This window comes from Amyelois transitella, chromosome 18 (assembly GCF_032362555.1).
Source record: "Amyelois transitella isolate CPQ chromosome 18, ilAmyTran1.1, whole genome shotgun sequence".
In the NCBI taxonomy this organism is placed as follows: domain Eukaryota; kingdom Metazoa; phylum Arthropoda; class Insecta; order Lepidoptera; family Pyralidae; genus Amyelois; species Amyelois transitella.
The window spans coordinates 5241010-5252729 of NC_083521.1; the positions used below are offsets into that span (position 1 = coordinate 5241010).

General features: G+C 33.8%; 1 protein-coding gene across 1 annotated transcript in view; it reads left to right on the top strand.

Moving 5' to 3' along the window:
• The window catches only part of LOC132902810 (tigger transposable element-derived protein 6-like), a 31914-nt gene extending 20659 nt beyond the window's left edge, over positions 1 to 11255 (top strand). The window contains exons 5-6 of the mRNA XM_060949232.1: positions 10579 to 10650; positions 11107 to 11255. Coding sequence (XP_060805215.1) covers positions 10579 to 10650; positions 11107 to 11255 — 221 coding nt within the window. The remainder of the gene's footprint in view (positions 1 to 10578; positions 10651 to 11106) is intronic.
• The last annotated feature ends 465 nt before the right edge of the window (positions 11256 to 11720 follow it).

An 11720-nucleotide genomic window follows, 5' to 3' on the forward strand; every position in this document is an offset into this window, starting at 1 on the left:
TTAGTTTATTTATCTTTGTTCCTAGCATAGAAGTAATAAAAACCCACAACTCTCTACCACGTCACTATTATTTTTCATCTCGCGCGACAGAGTTATACGCTGTGTTTCCCGCGTGTCACAGCTATATATCACTGTGCAATTTAATTTCCCTGTGGTTGCAAGCCGTGAATGTAGCCGTGTGACCGCGATTGTTAGGCTGCATATTTTGCCATTTTATTAAAATAACGATGCAGTTTTATTAAAAATTATGTTGTCTTTATAACCAATGGCTAAGTACTCGTATATGAAACTAGGTACACTCCTGTGGAAATTCCGGGATTTAAATTACTTTCCTATATTATTTTATTCTGTGTACTAAATATGATCAAAATCCGTCTATAAGATTCTGCGAAAAAAATGGGTAACATATGTAATATCGTAGCCTCCCTACAAAATTTCGCATTAATGATGTTAGTAAAATTTATATTGGGAGATAATAGAAACTCTTTTTCCTCTTGGTTAGAAGCTAGGAGCGCGCTTTTCGCCCATGATTTTCGATTGGGTATGTCAGGTTTTCTTTCCAAGCGATTATTCCGTCTGATCTTCGCAACCTTTGCAGGGGAATTTTAATATAACATTTAAAAGCAGAGTAAAGAGATGGAGTGGTCCTTTTCTAAAGCACTGAGAATCATAAGGTAATTTTACTGGGAGACAATATAGATAAATAAAAAAAAATTATCTACTCTGTAAATAATATTTTACAACAGAGTTCCTTTTTTCCAGGACTCACTACTTGTACCAGTTTCATAATTTCAAAACAAATAGAAGAATTGGTTGCAATGTAGTGAAAGAGTTTCAAGAAATTCAAAACGTTGGTGAGTATTATAATTTTCAGTTATTAATTAATGTTACTTACACTAGGATTTACGAGGTCAATAGATTTAAAGCTATTCTACAAATATACAACATAATTGTTGGGTACATTAATTGTGAGACGATAATAACTTAACAATTAAGCTTTTCAAAAGTTTGCATTTCGTCAATATTAAAATGACATGTGGTCATTGGTTGATTATTAGCGAACTTCAATAATTAGAGGTTCTTAATTCGAATACGTACCATTTTTTTACCAACCCATTCGTCGTATTTGTTCATTACTCAATATAGTTAGTTATGTCACATCGCCTGCCACCCCGGAAATCATGTTCATTGACCACTATTGGCATCATCAAATTTCATTCCACTTACGGTATTGAATTACAGTAATGCAAATTGGTCTAAATGAATTAATATTCTGTATCATATTAACATCTAGGCGCGGTATCATGATACATCATGAAATTAATTTAATAATTTTATAAATTAAATTTTCACATCGCGTACCACAATTACGCGGTTTGTGGAGATCGAAAACAAATTATGATTTCACAACATTGGTTAACTTATTTATTTTTGTTTTTGTATTTGTTATTATTTTCATTGTGATTTTGTTCAATATATTTCATCTTTCTAAACGGAGTAAGAATTGCGTGGTGTTATTACTCAAATAGCTATCTATCCATAAAAAATATTTCAGTGATGGCGGGACTTGCGTTTAATTAGAAACGCAGGGAGTAAAGCTTATTATGGCCTTCGAGTCTTCTGACTTTTGGGTCGGTCTACCCCGTAAGTGATAAAGATATGAAATATATGGTGGTGTTTCTAAGGACATTTATTTTGTGTCAAAACGATGAAAATACCGAACAAGTGAGGTAAAAATCACAATAGTACATTTACAAACGTTTAAAGTTTGATGGTATGTAGTTTTTATATCAAATTATCGTAGTATTAAGTAAAGTAGTAGGTATTATCATATCTCACTTGATTGGACGATATAACCTGTACATAGTAAAGAAATACTATTTAAATGCACTAAAAATAAACTGTGCTTTCATCGTACAAAATCGTCGAAACATTTTTATTAATAATAAAAAAGTCAGTAGTAAGACTAAGAACAAAACTTACTAAATAATGAAACAAAACAATTCTCATCTCACCCAGGAATTGTGATGTGGGTTAATAATTTATCATACAAGGAGTGTTACGTACTCACGTAGCATCATAAAACATTCACCTGGTCATCATGTAAGTATTTCGTAGTTACTGTAAATTACGGCTATACTTTTTTGAGACAAATCTTTGAAATCAACTTGAGTGAAGTTAAAGATTATGATTCAGAAATTGTACAATTAGATTGGTACTGCGGCTCTATCGCAAATTTCACGGAAGTAGTATTTTTTTTTTGATAAAAGGTACCCTGCGTTTAAATGGTAACTACGTAGGTACTCCTAACTATATAATTATGTTAAATTTTCATAAAGATAAGTAAAGTAGGTAGAAACGTGAAGATACAACATACAAACAATCGTTATAGTGCAACTTACTTGGTTAATTGTTACTGTACTGAACTCTGGTTAACAGGTCACACTCAAGGTAAGTACTAGGTACTTAATTGATTTGATCAATCTCAGTACTAGCAATGACGAGAGGCATGGCACTTGAAAATAGCAATAATAGATAATGAAGTTTTAAGGTGGGTAAAATCGGGGTTATTATTCATATCGGTTAGGTCAACATTGCCCTAAATCGACGAAGTTTCTAGATAATATTGTATGTGGATGAAGCCAATAAGCATGAAGCACGGGTCTTGGCAGTTGGAAAGTTGTAGTCTATGTCGGCACCTCTGGGAAAGGAAGGGAATGATTACAAGAGACTAAAAATATTCTTTTGAACTCATGGAATTACCCATGAAACTTGAGGTAAATCTTCCTCTATGTATCATCATCATCATTTCCTGGCTTTACTCTGAGTCACCTCACACTCTCGCCTTACACTCACAGCCTCACGCAGGAGAATTGGATGTAGTGCGCCTATAACCACGATCCTGGACTAGGTACGACAGTTTTCTTATATGAAGCGACTCATTTCTATCTCCGCAAACTTTGTGGAGGAAATGAAATGGATATTTGAATAATAGTTACACTTACAGAAACCTGAATGAGCAGGGTTTACCATGTATACCATCACCATAAGATCACGATATCTTTCTGCAACCTAAATATTTTTGCCACAGCACAGCACAGCGCTCACAAATCCGAGCGACACGTTGATAAAACATTATGAACGGACTTCATAAAACGCGCATTCATATCATAAAATACTTTTTACCCGCAGATGTCTGGAACGGCTTTCCTCTAGCCACCGAGAAACAAATATATTGCAATTCCCTCCTTCATTTTCGCACAAGGTATTTTATTGCCTCGGGGTCTCCCATAAATTCCGTACTCAGTCGGAGAGAAAAATAAGGTCCAGTCGGCACAGGAGCAATTGGCGCGAAAATTTCTTATTAGTTTATTCTTATCACATGCCTGGGGTCATTTTACCTTTCTGCATGGTAGGTGACACGTTTCATTTTTTTCTAATTTGGGGTATCACGATTTATGGAAATGATTGGGCAGTGATGATTTTTGCGAATGTTTTTACTGCATTTCCATTTCTTATTTTTGAACTGACGTCTCACTCTTCCTAAAATTACGAACCTTAACAGAGTTTGATAACTTTAAAACCCATAGTTCATTTTAACAAAATAACTTCAAAATATTTCCTCACCGTTCCGTACGTTGTGCGGTTTTCTTAAAGAAGATGTACAATTTGCTAACTCGGGGCGGATAGTGCGTACCAACAAACAAACACGTCTTCGTCTCTTATGGGTTCGAGAAGAACCAACAGTCACAAGGCTAAAAAATCATATTTAGCTGAAAAGCTAAGTATAGAAGTGATATTGACACACAGGTTGAAAGTCCATTCCCTAAAATATTTTATCACAGTTTATTGTCAACAAAGACTTGCAAAGTCACGTTCGATATATGGAAATTATATTGAAATTGTCATCTAGTGTATGTATCTTATGTGTACTTTTTTGAAGAAACTCGTAGCCAGTTCAAAGACATCGAGAGATTTCCCCCGGGGTAGTACGATGTCAAGCCGTCCCTGACTCGTGAAAAGACGTATTACGTATATGTAAATACCTGTCATACGATATTAAAATTATATTATTTTCGTATAAGCCTCTTTCGACAATCATTTCGACTTTAATATTTTTTATTAATAAAGATTATTTAATTATTCAAGATCATAATTATATTCGTTTTAAGCACATAGTCAATAAATGATTTTATTTTGCCACATTTATTAGAGACACATTAGCTAGAAGTGTTCAGCAGCAGTATTATGGTGACTAAAAAAATTTATAAGCTCACATTTGAGTTGTTTTAGTAACAATAAATTAAATTGAATAGTGAACAAAGGAGCAAGGCAGATTCCAAACAAGTTGAAACGTCTGATACTTATTCGAACTATTTTGATTGGTAGCTGCAAAGGGTTGCTATTGTTCAATTATTTGGAATGGAGCACAAAATAAAATAACTACAGGTGAATAACTCTGGTACTAACTACTTAAGTAGTAGTAACTAAAGGTAATTTTAAAACTAAAGTGTTCGTGTAACGATTTCACAACGTGTACAATAAGCTAGAAGAGAAAACAAACTTACTATCGCATTTTTAATATTAAATGGGATTGAGTTCTGCGCGTGTGCATATTTTTTTCGTTATCACGTAATCAAATCTCAAAAATGGAGTACGAGTACTAATATCCTGGGCCCAATATCGCACAAGTTTAAATTCTTTATTCTCTATAATGTACTTACGTCCCGAGCTACGAAACCGAAATAGAAGCAATCAAGTAGGCGTCAGGGCGAGCCGGCCTCTACAAAGTTTTCAGACGAAATGGGATCCCCAATTAAAGTCTCCATCATCTGATGCAAATCCTAGGTGACAAGTTCGAAATAGTAGGAATTGTGCACGAAATATTTGAAATTTCTATTATTCCCGTTGCAGCGTCCTAGTTTGACTTTGGTTATTCGAAACTGCTTTGAAATATTGTAGTTTAAGCTATGTTTGTAGAGCTTTAGTAAAAAGTAAAAAATGGTAATAATACACCGCAGTGATACCAATTTACGTCAAATCAACTAATTAATACATATTTAACTTAGATAAGAATAGAAACAAATATAAAAAAACCATGAATTTTTAAAGGTAACTAGTTAAAAATGAAATAAACAAGAGTACAATATGTGATTGGGTTAATAAACTAAAAACATGTCTGCACGTACTCGTACCACACGAGATGTATGTAGTCAGAATTCGTTCTCTGAAATAAAGTCCCTAACTAGAAGTGCCATTAGAATGTATTTTATGATCGCATTAGTACATATTGAAGACGCGAAGTAAGGAAACTTGGTAGCTCTTTCTTCCAAGACAGTTAATCGAATTGTATGTTAAACCATGCCGCTTTTTTTATTCGAATTGGCGGGGTTGCTTCGTCGTGTCTTCACACATATTTTTTATCACTTGTTCAGTATATGTGGACACACCATTTTTCGTAAATTTTACCTAATCTATAAACAATAACTATTAGACCTTTACTTTCTAAATAGATGGTGCTCAAAGGAAGGCGCAGAGTTATTTTAGAGTCCATTAAAAAAATACAATATGGCGGCGGACATTCGTTATCATTTTATGGGGAAACAGTCTTTAACCCTTGGCGCGTCTTACGCCTCAAATAGCGTTAATACCTACCTAAACTATTGCCAACTAATTTAGAGCTTTAAACGCCGCGGGTTTATATTTATATATCATAATACACTTTTCATATCATTCATATACCATATCTAGGACGACGACGACAATTTACAATTGCCAGTTACATCGGGTAGCAGATGGCAGATCAATACGAATACAAATAGGGTGCCGAGTGTCGGAATTCGGTGATTTGTGTCGGATGGGCGCGTTCGCTCCGGCTGCCTTTGACCTACAACAAGCTTTTTAGATACAATACGATATTAAAATCCAATGGCTTTGGAACACCAGAAAAAGCAATTGAATAGTTATAATTGAAATGTAAAAGATGAATCTTACAACGCTATATCTAAGCAAAGAAATAAATAATGATTTATTAGGGCTGCGACTTCGTCATAGAAAATAATAAATAATTTCTAAACCAAAACTTTTTAATAATCGAACATAAAAACTAATTATTATTATAATAAAAGTGAAATATATAATACGAGTAGGTTAATAAACGCGATGGAAGATGAATAGGCGTTAAGAATAGGTACTATAATCGATGGAAAAATGAGTAATAGGATAATGAACATTGAGTATGTGAGTGTGTTATATGAAAGAAGATTCAAGGTGAGTGTAAATATAAACGTTGAAAATTAAGATCTAGACGAATGTAACTTGATCAAATCGAAGACATTCTGGTTAACGGTCGGATTAGGAGTATTGAATCATGAAAAAATATTCATCTAAAGTAGATGATGTAAAACACCAGAGAATTAGGGATCGTGGCTAGTGGAGACATGTGATGTTTGTCTACGCTTTACACATTTAATCACGTTTATATGCACTGCGGGGTGAAAAAGCCAACAGTCTTGAAAATATTGAAAGGCCACGAAAGAGGTGTATATGTATTTATATCTTAAGTAGTGTACCTATATTGGAGAAGTATGCGGTTATTATGAGAGAATAGCGTGAAGTTACTATATTCATGAGAAGCGGAGATTGTTTGCTAAAGCAGCAGGCATCGATTGTTCTGAGATATTGATAGATTACGAGCCGAAAACCGCACTCATGTACATAATGGATATGTAATAAATTACGAGTATTAAGAGAGGCTAGTGGTTAAAAGTATCTGAAACGTAGGTATTCAAAGGTGGGTTCGAATTATTTATAGCCATTTAGAATGACTCTTTTGATATATATCTACAAACAATGAACACAATGAATGCACAAATCTAATTGAATAAAATCAAATCACACTTAATTAAATTGACAAAACCGTTTGCCGTTCCGATCTTAATTTTGCTATACCTTAGGGGGTTCATGTTTTACCCATGACTAAAACAGTGACTATTGTAGTAGTTAGAACTGAAATGTACATAATGATATGCAATAAATAAATTGAATTTTAAATTGAAATACAGTTAGCTTAGACTTTATCCACATTCTCACACATCTCTTTATGCAAGCTCGTCGGTATAAAGTATTCTTGGACTGACATTTCGCCAAGACATCCCCGAGTTGATTCTCTTTTTAGCACTACTTAATACTTTAGATTTTATGCCATTACAAATTCTGTTGTATTAATATATTTTTTTATAATATATTACTTATTAAGTTAAGGATTGATGATTGAGACTTATTCACCAATCAGCATAATAGCGAGAAAGAAAACATTTGTTCCATTTTTCGAGTTCATTTTGGTAACCCAGTGCGGTTGGCCTAAAATGAAACTTTCCAAATTGGAATAGTTCCTGAGATATTTTGCACCCTGGCATCTTTGTGGGGGCGAACTGGGTCGTAGGGAGAAGGGAACATTGGCTTTTGGGGCTTTTTTCATACGTCAATACCGTTTTATGACAGTTTATTTGGGTTGGGGTTTGATTGACTGACAGCAAAGATTTATACATTTTTTTTTTGTAGTGAAAGGTAGTCTAAAATATATCTATATACCTATAATAGTTATTAATATAATAAAATCGAATCACAGGTAAAGGTTAATATTTCAGTGACTGTCTTCACACTTCCGTTGAGGGTGCAACCGGGAACACGCAGAGATGAGAGAAAGAGTAACGGTTACTTTTTCAAGGCTGTACATATAATTATTTCAATACGTATACCAAAATAAAAAGCAGGTAATCACTAAACTTTTGTATTAAATTTTGTTATAACATACAATCTGTCGTAGCGATTTAGGAATACCGTTTGTGGCCAACAACTAAGCAATTTCACTTTTCCCACACAAAGGCATGAAATATTGTATTCGAGATAATTTTATATCTCTTTGTTGCCTGTAACATTCGGATGAAATCAAGATGAAATGTTGCCAAGTGATTTATTTTCCGATAATGGCGTAAAATATTCATAAGTGTTATGCATAGAATACTCTTTTAATGTTAATCATTTCATTTATAGTTTCCTTTTTTACTATAAGATAATATTAGAAAACCTCACTTTCCACTTTTAACATCTTTGTTTTGAATATATATGTATAAATAAGCCTCCTCGACCCAGGATCCATCTTAGCCAGGTATCGAACCCAGGACCGCATGATCATAAACATCATCGTCCTCTTAGCATTTGTCCTGGATGTGTTCTCATAGAATTGGTTGTTTGCCCTATGACCTCGACCTGTAGAAACCTCGAAGTTGTAAAAACAGTCTACTCGGAGCCACTCCCATCTGACCAACGAGACCGTGTTAACAAGAAAATCAACACAGATCTGCTTGGAACACGCTGTGAATCCAAGTAATTCAATTAATGTGAAATTTTGTAAGGATGTGTGGCAGTGTGTTTGTTACTCATTCACGCAAAAGTTACTAGACAGATTGTCATGAAATACAGCTTAGACAATGGAATAATATAATAAGTTAATTTTATAAATTGATAGGTAATAATATAACTATAAATGTCACTTAATTCGGTAAAAAACAGGCTTTCGGCGATATCTCAGCTGCGCTGCTACTTTGTCCACGATGACAAAGTCGCGGATGTCAGCTAGTCTTAGATACATCTGCATGAAGTCCTCAAAATGCTTTCTTACTCAATGACAGAACTATCATCGAAATGTATGTAGGTAAGTACGTACACAAAAAAATTACGGTAGTATTCAAAGTTACCATAAAGTACCATAATCACATGACCACCGAGGCTTTGAATACACAGTGTTTACTGTTATAGATAAGCCCAAGCTATCGGGATTCGGTTTATCTCGGCAATTCAGAATTCTGCATGGTTTTAAATTTTTTGCCCGCTTTTACGATTTACGGCGTTATAAATTCCGAACGAATGTGGATAGTAAAACGAAATGCTGAGTGAATTTTTCAACGAAACCTCAATTCAGGTTGATTTAATCTTGCCACAGTCTCATTTCGTCACATCATCGGTATATTATTTTAAGGTTTTCTTAATTTAAGAAAATAAACCTGCACGCCTAATCTAATCGAGTAAAATTGAAAGCTTTAATATGGCTTTTCTACAAAAAGTTTAATAACCTATGGTGATCATTAGAAAGAAATTTCAGATATTTTTACATCAATGGGATTGAATATATGGTATAAGAAAACAAATAGTTTCGTGTGTGAATTTTGTTTTAAATTGATAGTATAAATAATATCACTTATATTGGTACCTGATATACGATCGTTAAACATAATATATCCCTTACATTATTTAAATTTGCTTTAAAGGAAAAGATATAATACTGAAAATAAAACAACAACGTCTTTGCACGATCACAGGTAGTCACATACGAGTATATATAGAAAAAGAAATAAAAATAAATCATGATAGTATCGAATATAGATTCATTTTTGTAACAAAAATACCATTATGGCGAATTTCAAACGACTGCCATCTCTCTATGTTCCATTCTACACAATGTACGGCTGGCACCAGCGGCAATTTTATTGCGATATCGTAAAGTACCTAATACCCTTTTTCATACGTATTTGAAATACGAGTACGTGCATTCCTCGCACATATGTGAATATTTTTATTGCATGTGACTGCGTTTTGTACATACGAGTATTTGCCCGAGCGATTTGCGTCAGTAAACGATTGAGCACATATTGAAATGTTCACAGTTATTTTGAAATATTTCCGTTTGAAAACGATTTTTATGAATATGGAAATTTTATTCAATATTTTTATACGTATTATAATATTTTCATTTATTCTTCCCACCCGGCTACAATCCCGGTTGCATCCTCACCACTTTAGAGAGAAGCCCGGTATTTGCCTTTGACCATTGATCCCCTATTGGTGAGTTAGGTTTTTACAGCGACTCCCATCTGACATCCACAACCTTTGCATAGGAACCTGACCGTATTGGATCGGTCATAATTATACATCCGATTACCTGAATGTGCAGGTTTTTTTACGATATTTTCCCTCATAGTAAGAGTATCGATTAGTATTTAAAGTAATGTACATAACTTTGAAAATAGTCATTTTAACCGGGCGCCTTACGGATTCGACCACCGGCAGTATGTGTTTTCGTTTAATATTGAAATAAAAAGATAATTCTTACCTGAAATAATTAATCGTACAAAGCTGAAATTTGGCATGAGATGCAATCGATTTTTTTTTATATTTTTTGCTGGAATGTCCACCAATTGCACACCAATTTTCAAACCACTGTACGATCTACGGTCTTATAATAACGACCGATGGAAACGTACAAAGTCAAAATTCGATATTATCAATTTATAATATAAATGAGGCAACTATTTTACAATTTAGTATAATTTAAACGGCAAAAGCTTGTATCATTGAACCGGCTAAATTATTTTAAAAAATCATTCATTCATTGTTTTATCAAGATATAAGTATGACGTTCGAGTCAATTATTGAAAACAGAGTTGAAAAAAAATGTTTCAGTTGGTTGTAAAACGAATTTCATATAGCTAAAATATTTACATTATTCCATATTTCCAGTTATGTGGTGCTCATTAGGGAAGAAAACGAATGCGCTACGCTTCAAACGAAAACGGTTAAAACGTTCTTCAGGTGAGTGAAGTTTATTTATGGCGTTTCTGTATAGCACACACCTTTGTTGTTCAAAATGTACGAATGATTTTTACGTCCGCCGCGAAGAAATATTGAAATTCCGTGAAAAGCTTTATATTTTTTTCTCGAAATTTAAATGTAAAACTAATGGCTTATTTGTTTAACAAACAAATTTCTTAATTGTGTAGATGAAACTCACCTTATTGATTTTTTTTCCATTTTTAAGTTTCAATTTTTATTACGATTTAATTAAAAAATGGGCAATAAATGTACTTATGTGTATCTGACATTTTCTATAAATGTACAGATATATCGATTTTATGAATTGAAACACGAACAAAGTACATTTTCTGGTCAAATATTGTTGAGACATAATTAGTTGGTATTAAAAACTTTTTATTGGAGTTTCGGCTGTAAATATAAAAAATAGTTAATAATAAAAAAAAAAATAATCAGATACGCGGCCGGAGCTGGTATACACATTCATCGAGCAGGCGGTGCAACCCGGGGCGCAGGTGGCCCTCAAATGCTCCGCGGTGGGGGACCCGCCCCCAAGGTTCCGCTGGACGCTGGATGGTCAACCCATTCCATCGCATCACGGGTGAGGTTATACAATACCTGTATTTTTGTGTTGACTGTGCTTAAATTCTTATTACAGTCTTTTATCTAATTTTGTATTCGCAAGTGATATGTTAGTTTGATTTTGTGTCAGACGCAGTTAAAGTTGTTTTGATGTTAGTACAATTGATTTTAATCCATAATAAAAAGCCGTTTATAAAATACTAAACAGTTTAACTTAACCTATTTATCTTTCACACTTTGTTAAATGCAACGTTAGCCGTGCGACATTTGTGCACTAAAATTAAGCCTTTCTAAACTCACTGCGAAGGTAAGATATATACGGGAAAGCATTAAGAACGTCGCAATAAGCTCCCTCGACGTGAAATATAGCTGGAATAAATGTATCTACAATTCCATATTTGCCGACCGCAGTATGCTTCTAAGTGCTAAATACTTCAGCCATTAAAACGTTGAATATATTAGTCCGGGATTGGGTTTACTAAATTAGA